At 39.3% G+C, this 16,694-nt stretch overlaps 1 protein-coding gene across 3 annotated transcripts in view; it reads left to right on the forward strand.

The window, feature by feature from the left end:
• Positions 1 to 16,694, forward strand: part of Fmnl2 (formin like 2) — a 281,047-nt gene that overhangs the window by 220,924 nt on the left and 43,429 nt on the right. For all 3 annotated transcript variants that reach the window (XM_026389145.2, XM_026389166.2, XM_026389156.2), the window contains exon 9: positions 142 to 235. In XM_026389145.2, the coding sequence (XP_026244930.1) occupies positions 142 to 235 (94 nt within the window). The remainder of the gene's footprint in view (positions 1 to 141; positions 236 to 16,694) is intronic.

The raw sequence follows: 16,694 nt of genomic DNA on the forward strand, positions 1-16,694 counted from the left end.
AACTATGGAACAGAATAAAGGTTTAAAAAGCACAAGGGAAAATGATGATTATTCTCATATTCATCTTGAAGGCAGGAGTAGCTGAATCACCATGTCATTTTCACCAATCTGTGTTTTTCTTTTTTCTTCTTGTTTTGACAGAACAAAAGCCCTTGTCTTAGAACTGTTGGCAGCCGTTTGTCTTGTCAGAGGAGGGCACGAAATAATTTTATCAGCTTTTGATAACTTCAAGGAGGTAGGATGCACTACAGTTTAATAAGCCTGCTCACTCAAAGAGCTCATATTGGGATATCCTCAAGCAAGAATGACTTTACCTCTTCATTTGTTCTAGGATCCAAAGAGTGTAATCGCTGATTTTCTAATATATCACCGAGAGGAAAGGCGTGAAGCTAGCCTATACATCTTAAATTTGGGTGTTTTGTTTCTACCATAATTTAATGATATTTGCAGTACAATATTTTCATTTGAGGAATATGAAATGGCCAGTTTGAAAACAGATTTTGTTACATGCATATGGTTTTCCTTAGGGTTGAAAATATGTAGATAATATCCTATAAATTTTATGAACTTTTTCATCAGAGTTGCTTCTCCCAAATAGTATTTTATTATAATTGCTTTGTTGGATGCTGTGAAAAACCTGTCAAATAAATATAGACACTTAGTTCAGGAGTTTGTGATTTTACTGATTAAGTGGTCCTGTCACAAAACTATAAAGTAGTGGACATGCATGGTTGAATGTGAAGACTGAGTTCAAAAAAAGAAACCATTACACATTGATAATATGACACCAAGAATTCTGCCCCAAAGTATCAAGACATCTCAGCTGCGATAATACCAGTCTCCCTTAGGGGTAGTGGACAGTTACATGACCTAGAAGAATATGTAGGCGTATTCCTCAGTATATGCCTACATTCAATGCAAATTTGAGGAAAAAGATGTCAAGGATAGCCCTGGAGAATATTGACGGCACTTGGAGCCCAGGTTATAGGAGGACCCTCAGATTCGTGACTTACCCTGGCAGTCCCATTTAATTCCAGGTGTTGCTGGATTAAGACTTAAGTTGTGTTATAGTCCAGATGGCACAGCGACTTCCACCCTTCCTGTTGTCTTTGCTGCAAGCCTCTGGAGGAGGAGAGCATGAATAGTGTTTGTTGAGCACCGACTCTATTCCAGGGCTTCACCAGCTCCACACAGGAAATTATCTGGTTCTATATTAGAATCTTTGGAACAACTGTTAATATTTCCTTTATATAAAAGAATAAACTAAAATTCAAATCGAGGGTTTCCTGTGGTCACAAAAAGCCAGGCTTAGGGTTTGGTGTTCCTGATCCTAGAGACTTCCATGAAACCATGCTGAAGTGTGGGCCCAGTTGTGTGTGAACTTCTCAGAGAAATAAGAGAAATACTGAGTTAGCACCAGAGAGCCAACCTCCCTACCTTCACCTCCCTAATTGGACTCACCACCCCAGCTGCCATATGTACTGGAGAGTGGTTCTATGATGCTCCACATGGGGTGGGGAGCTTCCAACATGTGGGCTGGACAAACAGTCCTCTTGTCTCTTATTTATGTCACCTTTCTTCTTCCAGTTGGTGCTTAGATTTTGACATTATCCACTTTGTTACTGCTGACTATGGAGAGAATCAAAGAGTTTGTTTATTTGTTTTCTTTTAATTTATTTGGCCCTAGTGATAGTGAAAAAATACTCAGGTTCTAAGACAATGATGAAGAATAAGAGTGAATCTTTAAATTCATATTCCGCTTTCAAAACAAGTGATTTTTGTAAACAAGAAAAGCCTTTCTCTGAATGTTTTAATAATACATCATATGTAAATATATAAATTTTACATTTATAAATAAGGAGGTATGTTTGTATGTTTGGGTGGATGGTTTTTCAAGGAAAAATAAATAGCATATACTGCTAGTATAACTTATAAAAATTTATGATTAGATCATATTTGGAAATATCACATTCTACACTGAAAGCATTTACAATGCAGATATCAGTGACCCTTGTTATAACTAGTGTTTTGACTGTCATCTGATTATACTGCTGGTCAAATTATATCCTAAAGATTTAATTGTATAGAATCAGAATCAAAGCTAGTAACTTATGAGATTAATGTTGGTTTTTGCTTTCTTTTTGCTGAAATAGAATCTCTTTGTTATGCATAGCAGGCATACAAACTTTTGCACAATTGAGTTTTAACTGTCTGGTGTCAGAATTGCCCATGGTTTAGCCATTTAGAGCATCATATGTACTTAGTTGAAGAAAAACGTAGTCCTGCTAAATCAAGAGCTGTCTAGTTGTCATCCAAATTAGTTTTAAGTTTGAGCTTTTAGAGTTTTAATCAAAACCTGCTTCATTTCTGTAATTACTTAAGAGGGAAGGTGCTATTTACATTCTTTTTGTCCTTGGCATTTGCCATGTGGGAGAAAGGTCAAGGCCAGAGCTATGTGCTCTGGTCCTGCATTTATCTCTAGCTGTAGCCTTTTGTAGACAGCCCAAGCCCAAGGATTATCCTGATTGCCATGTGAACAGGGACAAGGCAGGAACATGCCCCTGGGAAACTTTGTTCTTAGGTTGATGCTCTTTTGACCTATTCCAATTTATCCTATCTTGGAGTGGAAAAAGCGTTACTTTGCTATGATCTTGTTTTTAAAAAATGTAATGGCATTCACAGCTCAGTCTTTTACTTCCCTCTCTTTTTTTCCTTCCCACTTTATGTGAGTTGATTTTTTAAAAAATATATAATTCACAGGGAAGGGTGTGTTCTTTAATGCTTTCAGCCAAAATGTCACTGGAATCTTTGGGCTCCAAGGAGCCTCGCAGCCTATCCTTGTATATATTCTTGAATACAAGGATATGCTACTGTGCAGATAGGGTTTTGGTGAGTGAGTAAGACTGACAGATAGGGTTTTTGTCAGTGAGAAGCCACCTGTGGCAGAGAGTACCAGATCAGGTAGAGGATACTGGGCATAGGACCAAAGGACCATTGGCCTTCATGAAGATTGTTTTTAAAGCTTTTAACTCTTTCTAGGAGAAGGAAGAAGAGGTTATCCCTGTTTCTGCAGGGAGTAGAGCAGGGGATTTCAGCATCTGCTTTTTGTAGTTAGACCCTCTGGGTTTTGACTACTGTTAGAACTCAGGCGAGCAGACCGCCTTCATGTAGAACTAGATATAGAGAGAAGTTTAGAGACCACTCATTTTAAGTACTTAGGAATTTTATTCCCTCCCCCTCCAGAGCCAGCAAATCCATCAGGTATCTTTTGGCTCTTAATACATTTTTATATATGATTACATTGTTTTCTCATGTTTTGGTTAATATTGAAGATCCCAGCAAATTTGTTTTCTATTTTGTTTTCCCCCAAAGAATCTTGTTGAGTCGTGCAATATGTGAAGTACATGTTTCAGGAAAAGTGATGGCCCCCTTATTTAATGGTATCTGATGGTGGAAAGAATGTTAGCCCAAGGCCTTGCTTATTATAAGCTGGGGAGCAAGCACATATGCTGCTTCCATGTATGTGATGATAAATGAGTTTTAGTTGCATAAATTCAGTCAGTAAACTTATAGTTTGTGTGGGTTGTGGCATGCATCAAAACATCAGTATATTGAGTTGATGAAGTCTAGATCATTAACAGTCAACCGCTGTGTTCCTTGAATTCTTTTCTTGTAAGAAAATTTAAATAAGGGGAATTAACACATCTGGTTTTGGTGTCGAAACATCTTCTTATGAAAATTTATGGTCCTGAAAGGAGGACCAGGGTGAGAACAAGAAACCATCTGTTTTTCTGTATTGGATAATTTAGCCATGTGGAAGGACATACAGCCATCTTCCCTAAGTTTTTTCTTTCTCTTCTTTCCTTTTTGCATGGTGTGTGTGTGTGTGTGTGTGTGTGTGTGTGTGTGTGTCTGTCTAAAATGCAGAAGAGTGAGTGAAAGAGAGGGAGAGAGAGGGAATGGAGTCTACTCACTCTACTTCACTCAGGTATCTAGTTTTGAGTCTGATGCCTCCCATATTCAGCGAGGGGTTGCTTTTGGAAATACGTGTGGTTATTTTGGTATTTGAATTGATTCAGGGTCCTGTTTGCCAGGAGCAGAAACATAGTCTAACAGATAGGAAAAGGTAGATTAGAAGGATGTTGAGAAATGCACAGATTGACTAGGAGCCTAGAGAACGAGGATGGGAGAGTGGATGGGCGTTCCTAAACTATGGCGGGACTCTGTGGCTGTGCCCTTGAGGCTGAGCCCCCATAAACACTGTTGACGGTTCTGCTCGTGCCTTTTCTTCTTTCCCCAGCAACAGGGACCACAGGTAGCAATGCACTGGGTCATTAAACTGCACCTTTTGGTGAAAGAAGTCAACCAGTACCCACTTCAGATTTATAAACACTATATTTAATCCAGTTTCTCATAGGAATGTTGAAGTCTTCGATCTAGATCATCTTCTCAAATTTTTCATATCTTGTTTCTTGATTGTTTTTTCCCTTATATTCTTTGATATATTTGAGAAATTGCCTTACTTTAAAAAGTATCCCCAAAAGTCTGGGGATATGTTTATATGTTTATATTTGAAATCAAAGAGGAAAATTACTGAGGCCCCATAGACTGCGGTGGAATAGCCTTCTGTGACATGAATGACAAAACCCTCTGAGGATTTGGAGCCACTAGCTCTCCCAGGCTGCTGGGAGGTACACCTGGAATTCATCAGGATTCCAGACTAATGATAACTGTGTTCTCATCTGCTTCCAGAATGCAGCATCTGGCTTGAGCAAAATAGCTTGAGTTTGTATTTTAAAGGCCCCACAGCCTCCCACTTCTGACCTTCTAGTATAGATACTTGGAGTCTTGTGAAACGAGTCTCTCAAGGCCACCACCTCTCTTGTACACAACCCTCTTGGCAGTTGCTGCTCTTTTTTTTTCACTTGGTGCTAGAAGGCTTCCTAAGAAACCCAATGTGGTTTAGCTCCTGGGTATCTGAAAGCACTCATGCTACACATTATTTAGTTGACTTTAGAAGGTCTGTCAAGTTTTATTTACAGTGCTCCAAACTGGACAGGAAGAAGAACAGACATTCTGGTATTCTTCCAGGACCCTTTTGAATTTAATCCCATCTAATCTAACCTCTTGGACATATGAGGACATAGGATATGAATCCCAAAGTCATTGAAAAAAATCTAAAAGTGGTAAAATCTTAGATGTGGAAGGAAGAGTACTTACTGTTTGGTTCCATTAAATCTAAAGTCTCTGGGAGCTGTAGTCCTAGAGCATATATGTATTTTTTTAGGCCAGAATCAAATTGATTTAATTCACCAAGACACTTCTGGCTGGTCCGTCTTCCTAAGGACAGGAAGCAAAGCCGCAATTTTATGTGATAGTAATACTGCTAAGTATTTTTGTCTGTTTATTAACTGTTGTAGTTATTGCCTTGGATAATGAAGTACCCCAAATTTAGTATTACTAGTCTGATGGATTCTACAGGTCTGGAAGTCAGGTATGGCAGGGGTTGTCACTGCTCCATTGTATGGAGGATCTCTCAGGGAATATATCATTGACTGGGGACAGGGATTTGTCGGGAGACTTCTTCACTCAGGTATCTAGTTTTGAGTCTGATGCCTCCCAGGCTGGGCTTGACTGGGGCTACCAACCAGAGTGCCTCCTTGAAGAACTACACATGGCGTGGGCTTCTCACAGCATTGCATCTAGCTTCTAGGAGAGGGTGCCCCAGGGAGGAGCATCTAGAGAGCAAGTGCTTAAAGGGACAGAAATCACAGCATGTCCTCTGAGGTAGTCGCGTAAGTCATGCATTGTCACTTCTGCTGCATTCTGTTGCTTACCAGTGAAGCCCTGAGGCCAACTGAGGTACAAGGGGAAGGCAATGGCTACATTTATATATTTATTTTATACATTTATATATTTATTTTTTAGTTCTCGGTGGACACAACATCTTTATTTGTATGTGGTGCTGAGGATCGAACCCAGGCCGCACGCATGCCAGGCGAGCGTGCTACTGCTTGAGCCACATCCCCAGCCCCGAACATTTCTTGATCGTTGGAGTATTGAGGTCACAGTGTAGAACATCACATGAGAGGGGCAGATGTTGCTGTCTTTGGAAAATACAGTTCACCTCCGTAACTGTACAAAAATCATGAAAATATTTTCTATTTTTTTTTTTACTACTATTTTCTGTCTTCTTCTTTCAACCTGATACTTAGTTTCTCTTTTTGACTGAAAGTTTCATGAACATTCTATTTGGAGGTAGAAAGTATGGTTAAACTTCTTTCAAGCAAATGTGCTTGAAATGGGCAAATGACATTGTGAAGGCCTTGCTAAAGGAGAAAGGAGCCATTGATAGTACTTCCAAGTTCATTTCCTGGTAACGAACTAGCTACTTGTCATCAGTGTCTTTATCATCTAGTAAGGAAATGAACACTGGTATCTTGTTGATTACTAAGGGGTGAGTCATGATAATTTACTGAAAGCCTTTTGAGTATTCTCTGAACCAGAAACATTGATAAATGATGGAAATAAAAAATAAACATAGGGGCTAGGGCATAGCTCAGTGGCAGAGCACTTGCCTAGCATGTTTGAGGCACTAGGTTTGATCCTTAACACCATATGAAAAAAATAAGCAAATAAAATAAAGGCATTCTGACAATCTACAACTGCAAAAAAAAAATTAAAAAAAAAAAAAAAAAAAAAACAACCCCATAGGCCTACTCTTAAAAGGAAGCCTCTCAGGCTAATTGAGGGATCAATCATTTTGGTAAATGCAAGATGCTTTGCAAAGAGGAGGAAGAGCTAGCCAAGGCAAAGTAAAGGGAAGACGGCAGGTAGGGTAAGAACAAGGCAGGTAAGGTGTCCTGGAAAGTGTGCCTGAGCTGAGTTTAGGTTGAACAAGAATTAACCAGGTATTAATTTCTTATTGTTGCTGTAACAAATGACCACAAACTTGCAGGCATTAAGGAACCCAAATTTATTATCTTATAAATTCCACAGATCAGAAGTATAAAAAGAGACAACAGGGTGGTAGCTTTCTAGGAGGGAGTCCATCTCCTTGCTCTTTTTAGCTTCACTTACATTCCTTGGTTTATGGCCCCTTCCTTCAATTTAAAAATAGGCAACATAGTGTCTTGTGTTTGCTTCCGTTGCCACATCCGCTTAGTTTCTCTGACTCTGATCATAGCATGTAAAGAGAGTGAGGATGTCATTGGATACTAAGAAGATGGTGTTTTAAAGCTTCAGGGACTTTAGTTTGCCCTGAATTTCCACCCTTAAAAGGGGTAGGATATGAGAAAGGTTTGGATTTAATGTCAGGGGCAGATTATGAAAGCCACATTGCTTATCCCAAAGTCTTTGTTTCTACAAGCTCCAGGAAAACAAGGAGCAGCAGAAGGATTGTATCCCGCAGTGATTGGTTGTTTAGAATCTATTTAGTATAGAAAGTGTTCTTCTCTTTTGCTTCAAGTCAGTTGGAGTGGCTTAGCATGAGGTCATTTTGACACTGCAGGCTGAACTTGAGGTCTGAGATTCATTTCAGAAATTTTGCCATTCATATTTCTCATTCCTTGGGCTTCTTCCTTCATTGACAGTCATTTGCTTCCTCAATTGCTCACTCCATTCACTTTTTTTTCCTCTTTCATAATTGAGATTTTGTTGGTTTTATTGAGAATCTGTACACAGACATTACACTTTTTTACACAGTTCTTAATGTAAGAATTGAAAATCTAAAAAATCTATACTGTGATTCTTTTTTACCATTCTAGTGGCTTGCCAGCTTCCAATGTGGAAGCAAATTTTCCTTCACAGAATATCAAGTTCCAATATTTTCATATGCGGATCAACTTTTACCAAATTCACAATTTTCTATCATATATACCACCATATACACAAAGTTTGATCTTTCACAAGACTTTAATAAAATTATTAGGAAAACTGACTACTGGACTACCATGACCAAAGATGAGACAGAACCACACAATTCTGACAGGGCAGGAGGAGGAGTTTTTCATTGACTTCTGACTTCTTTAGGATATTCCTTTTCCTGTCAACCTGGAGGAAAACATTATGGTATTCGGACGTTAATGGTACTCAGCGGCATACCAGGGTGTCTTGTGACCTGGTGAGCAGTTGCAGAAATGCTTTGCTTCTTAGCTTGACTTTTGTTAGACCCATCCCTTCTCTCTAGAGGTCTAAGGACAATTTTATACAGCAGGGAGCCTCATTCTCCATTTTGAATGTAACAGCCACTTTAAAAAAAGGGGTGTGTGTGTGGGTGCTTCCTTGTTATTTTTATTTATATAAAATACCACTTCTAATACCTATGCCCTTTGCCAACTGTAAAACAGATGGCATAGGTTTGGTTTTGTCCATCCTCCCTCCCTCCCTCCCTCCCTCCCTCCCTCCCTCCCTCCCTCCCTCCCTCCCTTCCTTCCTTCCTTCCTTCCTTCCATTTGGAAGATAACAAGGAGTACCCTGAGTAAAAACAATGCGATTCTGAGGGCTTCATTTTATGACCCCTCAGAATCTGGAACAGAGGTAAGCACTGGTCCCTAGACAAGGAGTGTTTACTTGGAGTGTTATAGTTAGGTGTTGGTGTAAGGGACATAAGGACAGTTGGAAGCACTGTGCTGTGAGTTGATTAGAAATTGGAGTTAGAACTACTATAGCTTGCCATGTCATCACCTCCTCTGGAAGATATTAGAATGGAAGTTTCAGTCCCTGGTCAGAATTTGGTTGCTATTCTAGCATTTATAATGTGAAGGGTCTTTTTTAGGATCACTGTGGTTTCTTCTTCCTGTTTGAAAGAGCTGCCTTCCTATTCACTGACTGTCTCACTCCACCCTGACTTGTAAGGAGACATTTAAAAAAAAAAAAAAAGATATTTCTTGGGATTTAAGTATCCCGTATTTGTTCTAGCTGCCTTTGAAAGTAGCTTTATATTAAGTGAAAATAGAAATACTTGTTTTTAAGTGTCAAAGATTTCTGGATTATAGGTTATTTTAGCAATCATTAAATCCAGTGCTAAGCTCCAAACATATGGCTAGATTAATCATCTTATTAAATATGAATCTAGGTTCATTCTGTCCTTTAAAATAGTTCTGAAATGCTAGATGTATTAACTGGAAGAAGAGTAAGATAACTCACATAAATGTTTTATATGGCAAGTAAGCACAGTAAGCCCCACAAAGAAACAAAGGAAAGATTTGGAATGGCAGTGATACTACGATGCTATGATTTTTGTGTGTTTATTTCTGTTGCTTGAGAGATTTGAGAAGTAATGATTCCTTACATGCCTGGAATGCCCCTTTTATGCAGGGTTAGATGTTCTCCCTACTAATGTTTTACAAGGATAGTTATTTTCTTTTCTCAAGAGCTCAATTATCTTTTGTGTAACATTTCTCCAAAACTAAGGGTATTATTGATCATCATCACCTCCCCCCGCCCCAGAACTCCTGAACAAAATCAAAGTTTGTTGAAACTTTTAAGAAGCTGTTGACCCAATACATACATATTCTTAGCATGGAAAAATGAAAGGCATCATTTTTATACCACAAAAATTTCTATTGCTTTGAGAAAGACAGAGCAGACTTTAATAAGTAATTTGTTAAAGACCAAATGTATACTAAGGTCACAATAAAAGGATATTAATTCCAAACTCTAAGAATCTACTTATATTTATATGTTTATTGCCAAATATAATTTAAACTTGTAAAACATGTAAATTTTTATATATGTAGAATCCACAGTTAATACATATGGGTTTTGTTTGGTTATTTTCTTTTTAAACTAACAAACAGTCATCTTCAGAGAGAAATCATGAGCAGATTCATGAATCTGTTACATTTTCTCCTGTGTTGTAGACATTCATCAGTAAATTTAAGTCTCATATATAAAAGGGAATATATATGTAGAAATAGTATGACTACTATTTTTATTTGGTAAATATTGAATTTTATTATTTGCTTATTGCCAACAGGCTAGTGCATATTATTTTGTTAATACTCACATATACTCTGAAGTAGGAATAAGAGAGAGGCTCAGACTAAGTGGGCCTACCAACATGCTCTAGTAAATAGAAGTTCTGGGATTTTGACCTAGATCCATTTAACTTTACATAACATATCATCACATTTCAAGCCCTTTCCACACATGTTCATATGTTTTCCCCAACTTTTCACTAAAACCCAAACCTAATGGGAATGGATATAGATTGGGTTATTTATTGGAGCACTTGAAATTAGCAGTAAAATTCAGGGCAGACTGGGCTGTTAGAAGGGGCCTCAAATTGAGAGGTGTGGGTCATAAAGAGGGAAGAGACCTGATCTGGTAGAGAGAATTCTGGGCACAAAAGGATTGGCCTGAAGTTTGCCTCAGAAGGCAACATAAGTGCCCAGCACAGTGGTGCACTCCTATAAACCCAGCAGCTTGGGAGGCTGAGGCAGGAGGATCATGAGTTCAAAGCCAGCCTTAGCAACTTAGGGAGGTCCTAAGCAACTCAGTGAGACCCTGTCTCTAAATAAAATACAAAACAGAGGTGGGGATGTGGCTCAGTGGTTAAATGCCCCCAAGTTCAATCCCCGGCACCAAAAGAAAAAAAAAAAAAAAGACAACATAAGTCAGAATACATTTGCTAGCTGACACCCACCCCCCTCTGCCCTGCGAGACACAAATACCTGGAGCTCTGTGTTACAGAACAGAGCATGACATGATTAAGGTCCTCAGGAAAGTCATGGAAAGATTTTAAATCTGTGATTAAAAAATCTCAATTTGAGGCCTGTTGCAGTGGCACATGCCAATAATCCCCACAGCTTGGAATGCTGAGGCAGGAGGTTCACAAGTTCAAAGCCAGCCTCGGCAATTTATCGAGGCCTTGAGCAACTCAGACCTTGTCTCAAGATAAAAAATAAAAAGTTTTGGGGATGCTTCTTAGTGGTTAAGCACCCCTAGGTTCAATCTCAGAAAAGAAAAAAAAAATTCTCAATTTGAGAGCCTGGCATGGTGACGTGACACATACATGTTGGGAGACTGAGGCAGGAGGATGGGAAGTCCCCAGTCAGCCTTAACAGCTTAGCAAGGCCCTGAGCAACTTTGTGAGTCTCTGTCTCAAGATAAAAAATAAATAAAAAGGGCTGGGGATGTGGCTTAGTGGTTAAGCCCCCAAGTTCAATTGCATAACAACAACAACAAAATCTCAACTTGAAGATAGGTAAAAGTAGAAGGGGGAAAGAAATGTACACTCAGTACTTTATAGTTTATGAAATGTTATATGTTTTATGATATTCTGATTGAGTTTGAAAATCTGATAAAGATTTTTATGTAATTCAGATAATTTGTAAGGATTGTGGTTCCGCATAAAATTCCTTTGAGGGGAGAGATGCTGGAGTTCAAAGATAGGTGGTTCAGTTGTCAAATTGGGCAAATTTGGACCAAGCTCATGCCCATGACAAAGGATATGACGACAGGAATTTGAAGAAGAGTCCACAGGTAATAGGATGATCCACTGAATAGGGGGATGGACATATATATAAGGAGAATCTATTCAAATATTATATATTAGGTTAAGAAGAAAGTAGCCCAACCATGATAGATAAATAGTCAGGGAAGTACTTTTTTTTAAGAAAATAAAATTTGTTTTTTATTAAATTTGATTGCTTATAACTGGTAAAATGCCCAAGGTCAAATTCTTAGTTGTGCACTGAAGATAAGTGAGAGAACAGGCTTAATCGAAGGTGATTGAGGGGTGAGTGCATAATTCAGATAGAAGAGGATTGTAACCAAAGAAGTGAACTCTTCCCCAGGGAGTCTATTCTAGAAAGAGAACAGTAACGAGACAAAGCTAGAATGGGCTGCAGAGATGCTTGGAAGAGACCTGTATGCACAAAGGGATGGCCAAGAAGTTGAGGGATACTGGGTCTGGCATCTTGTGGTGCACATTCTGGCTTTAGGTGAGAAGTTCGTCAAATGGTTCTTAACATCCCTTCCAATTCCAGAATTTTATAAGTCTATTTAATATTGTCTCTGTAAATAACACATGTGTGTATGTATTCATATAGTTCCATCTAAGAGAAATTAAGTGCTTCTTTGACTGCAGATAACAATAAAAATGGCTGGTGTCTTCATTTACAAACAAGAACAAAAACTCACATGACCAAGGCCAGATGGCAATACTAACAAGATTTTAGATTGCTGTTATTTTAGAAAGTTTATGAATAAGCTTTCTGTTACTATAGCAAAATAACTGAGTCAATTAACTTACAAAGAGAAAAGATTTACTTTTGCTCATGGTTCTGGAAATTCTAGTCCAAGATCAGATGACCCCTTTACTTTGGGACTCTGGTGAGGACAGCACATCATAGTAGGAGTGCACAGTGGAACACACTGTTTACATGACGGGCCAGGAAGAGAAGACAAAGAAAGGAATGGGGCAGAGTCCCACAATCCCCTTCAAGAGCAAGCTCCAATGAACTAAGGACTTCCCTCCCACTAGGACCCACTTCCTAACCTTCCATAGTACCACCTCCCATAGTGCCACCCTGGGGACCAAGCCTTTAACACATGGGCCTTTGGAGGCACATTCAACATCTGAAGTATAGCAGCCTGTATCATTGACATTAGTCCCAAGTTCCCTTTTGACCCCCTTCAAGATGGTTTTATCAGTCTCTGGAAAACAAACAAACAAAAAAACACCCTATAGCATGTCTAACAACTTCATTGCTTCCCTAGCCAGAAAAGTGTGCTGGTCATGCTGTTGGTATTTGCCATTAGTGAGGGTCTGCCTCTGGAAGCATTCCTGGTTTATGTAGTTTTTCAGAGACTCAGTTTTTGAGTCATTATTTAAGCTTTTCTTTCTCAGTTCCCTGTCACATCATGAACTCTTTTCTGCACACTGTAGTTCTATGTTCATCCTTTATTCCTTTACCACAGTAGTGCTTGTGGCTCCTGCCCAACTCTTTCATTTTGTATATCACTGTGCCAAGGATATATGGTCATACTTAGTTTTCATTCATAATTGAAACACACTCAGTAGAAGAAAATGGCCCAGTGGTTCCTGATTATGGTCCAACAATCACTGTCAGGCCCCTTCATCATGCAGTCGCGCTCTGACAGAATCTCCCCCTTAGCTCTGCGTCACTGGAGGGTGGAAATGGCCAATCATGGTAACATGAGCTATAGACTTTGCTTTGTTTTTGGCAGTTTGGTTTTGACTGTGGGATATGAGGGCTCCTTTTCCACCAATAAACATACCAGCAACACATGTGGTATCCCAGATTTACTGGTACACCACCAAGAAAAACACTGAATTTTCCATTTTGAAGTAGTTTCCAGGAATAGGTGTAAAACTAGTAAGTAGTATTTTCTATGTGGTAGGTGTCAAGGACATGTTTAGTGTGTGGGTAAAAGATAATACTCCTTTTGTTCCTCACATATTTGTTCTTGATTGATATCAGAGCATGTCAGGTATCCCAGGACAAGTCTGTTTACTTGTGGACTCATTGAGTCCCATTCCCTGAACTTTGGAGAATGCTTATACTAAATTTCTCTCCCAGGTCGGGGAGAACTGTTTCTGTGCTTCTCTCATTCTTGCCTGGATTCTAGCATTCTCTTGGCTTTGGGAGAGGATGTCTAGTCCTGCAATGAGTCCACATTGTGACCATGTGACAAGTGTGGGCAACTCCCAAATATAACCAGAGAACTTTTAGGATTGCTATTGTCCAACCTGGTGAAGTTTAGGGATTGTATTTGGTTTTGTTAAACAAAAGAACTGAAGGGAAGTCTTCCCCGCCCCCCCACCCCTTACTTTGTAAAGTGGTGGAGGCCCCTTTCTGTATAAGGAAGTCCCCCTGTCTGTGTGATGTGCCTTGATCTTTTTGAAGAGATGACAGGTTTAGGAGTTCTTTATATGATATGGTTGATTCTTGAATTATTTTGCTATTAGACATCCATTTATTTGCGTTTGTTTTAGGAATTCATCATCTTTGTAGAAATAAAGGGGCTATGTTCCAATCTAGTAGTAGTGAAGCTTTTGGGCTCTGAGATTTGCCCCCCACTCCTCACTTTTTTTTTTTTTTGCTTTGTAGTATGGGTGTTATGATTTTTAATTTTTTTTCCATAGGTAACTTTTTGCCTGGGGCAGTTTAAATATTGAACCCAGGGCCTTCTAGTTGGTTAAGTGCAAATTCTTCCCGATTGAGACCCAGAATAGGTTTTAGGGTGAGTTTGGAGAAGATACGAGAGAAAGGAGATGTGAAGTGAGAGATAGAAGCAAGTGGTAGACAAACTTAAGGCATTTGCCTGTAGTTTTCCTGAGGTCTTTGATCTGTCAAATAATGAGTTATTGTCTTCATGGGTTTTGAATTCATGATTCACCATTTTTTATTTAACCCATGAAGTCCCAAGTTTTCAATTCTGTGAATATTTCAATAAAATTTACAGGAATACACTAAAATGGGTTGGAAATCACAATCTAGAACTTATATATTACTATATTAATATCATTATAATTATATTGCAGTATAGTTACATTCTTATGCCTGTAATTATTTGTTGCGTAGATGATGGGACAAATGGGTTAACTTGATTTGTTGGAATGCAGCCCGGTGGAGAGCATGACCTGACAGCTGCCTCCCAAATGGGTCCCAAGCCGTGGTGAAAGTGCTGTAGGCTTTAAACAGCTGCAACCAATGCCATTGCTGTGGTTTAGAGGCCACGTGATAACCACTAAAGATGTGTCATTGTGCCTCCCTGCTTGACCTAATTGGATATGCTTACAGGATGAAGCGATAAACATAAATGAATGAAAGTAAAGGATTTAACAAAAAAATAAATCAAAAGAAGTAAAATGTAGCTCACAAATGTAACAACAATAATAACAACAACAACAAAAGGCAGTGTTAGGCTGCCTTACACTTTTGAAGGTTCTGGCTGGTGAGTCACCCTAGAGATGGAAGAAGGCCTGCATCTTCAGGTAGCTATTTAAATATTAGTCTTTCTTGAAGAACTGGAAGTATTTTGGTCTTCTGGTAGAAATAGAAGAGTATTAAGGTTCTCCAGAGAAAGAGGAGCAATAGGACATCAATAGGTATAGCAATGGATTTAAAAGGAGACTTATGGAAATTAGTACACCTAATTATGGAAACTGAGAAGTCCTATAATACACTATCTGCAGTCTGCAGGCCCAGGAAAGACAGGGGTATAATTCAACCCACATCTGAAGACCTGAGAAACAGGGGGGCCAGTGCTGTAAATCTTGGAGCCTGAAGGACCAAGAGGAAGCAGAGAAAGATGCATGTCCCAGCTTAAGGAGAAAGACAATCTACTTTTCCTCCAGATTCTCATGGTACCCCAATGGATTGAATTAGCCCACAACATTGGTGAGGGCAGATTTCTTTACTCAGTCTACTCATTCAAATGCTCGTCCTTTATGAAACATCCTCACAGGCATGGCCAGAGACATTATCTTACCAATTGTCTGGGCATTCCTTAGCTCAGGCAAGCCGACACAAAATTAATGGTCCCAGGTAGCCTTGAAAGAATCTCTGTGTATCCTTTCTAATGACCAGGGGATGTGAATCTTGCTAGAATGATTCAAGTTGTACGTTAGGACTATTTCCAAAAAGAAATCATTTATAAAATACTGTGTTGTGGATCCTTATGCTCTAGAATTTAATGAAGGTCATCTTTGGTTAGGGAAGTGGTAAAAGATACATTTCTTATTTAAACTGTGGTATGTTAACGCATGGTCCTTTGGGGATTTACTATCCATTTGCTTCTGTGTCAGGATTCTTTATTCAGTACAGCAAGATACATGCATAGAAAGTAAGATAATCATCTGGATGCTTTGTGTGCCTGCTGCCAAACATCTGGATGTTTGGAACCATCTGGAAAAATGAAGTTTTCACAGGGGTTTTTAGCATTATTCAGATGAAACCTTCGGCTCATAATCAGAAGTGCCCCTGGCTAACTTGGATATAGATGTTATATTAATTTATAAAGAGAGAGGGTTGATTGGATTGCAGAATATATTCAGTTGCTTAGTTTTCATCTCCCCCCACCCCACACTGGAATGAAATAAAGTTGTTTAATTTTAGAGCATTTTAGTTAGATCAACATTTCCGCCTTTTAATCCCAAAGAGACTTGAGAGCCAGCAGCAGGTCCAGTGGTCTGCTTCTGTCACGGCAGCCATTAGGTGTCTGTGTATGATGTAAAAGACCCCAATAACCATAGAATGTCCCAGAAAAGTCGTTTTGTCAGGCCATTATGGCATCAGTAATCCTCAGACTGCAGGTGCTTGCAACTGAAGGTAAAAGATGCTTTTCACCTAGGACTAATGATGCAATAATTGTTTACTTCATGAGGCCTTGAGAAGAAAATGGAACTTTTGTTCTCAGGCAGGCCCCGAGAAGGGTAGTCTAATCAGTCATAACAGTGTGTGCCTCTAAAAGTGTGCCTTTCTGCAGGGAGCCTCTTGGTTCATAGGGGCCTATTGTGAAGAGAGAAAAAGAAAGTATTGAGGCAGGCACCAGGCGACAGCGTAAGAAGGAAACACTTAAGCAAGGGGCCTTTAATTTTTATATAACTAACCTCGAAGCATTTATTGCCCCCTCCTTAAAGTCGGGCCTTACTCTTCCTGCAGACTTGGCTTGCCCTGGGAGCTGTTGCTGGGGAAGCCAGAGACAACCACTGACCCTGA

The sequence above is a fragment of the Urocitellus parryii genome, chromosome 1, assembly GCF_045843805.1.
Source record: "Urocitellus parryii isolate mUroPar1 chromosome 1, mUroPar1.hap1, whole genome shotgun sequence".
NCBI classification, from domain to species: Eukaryota; Metazoa; Chordata; class Mammalia; order Rodentia; family Sciuridae; genus Urocitellus; species Urocitellus parryii.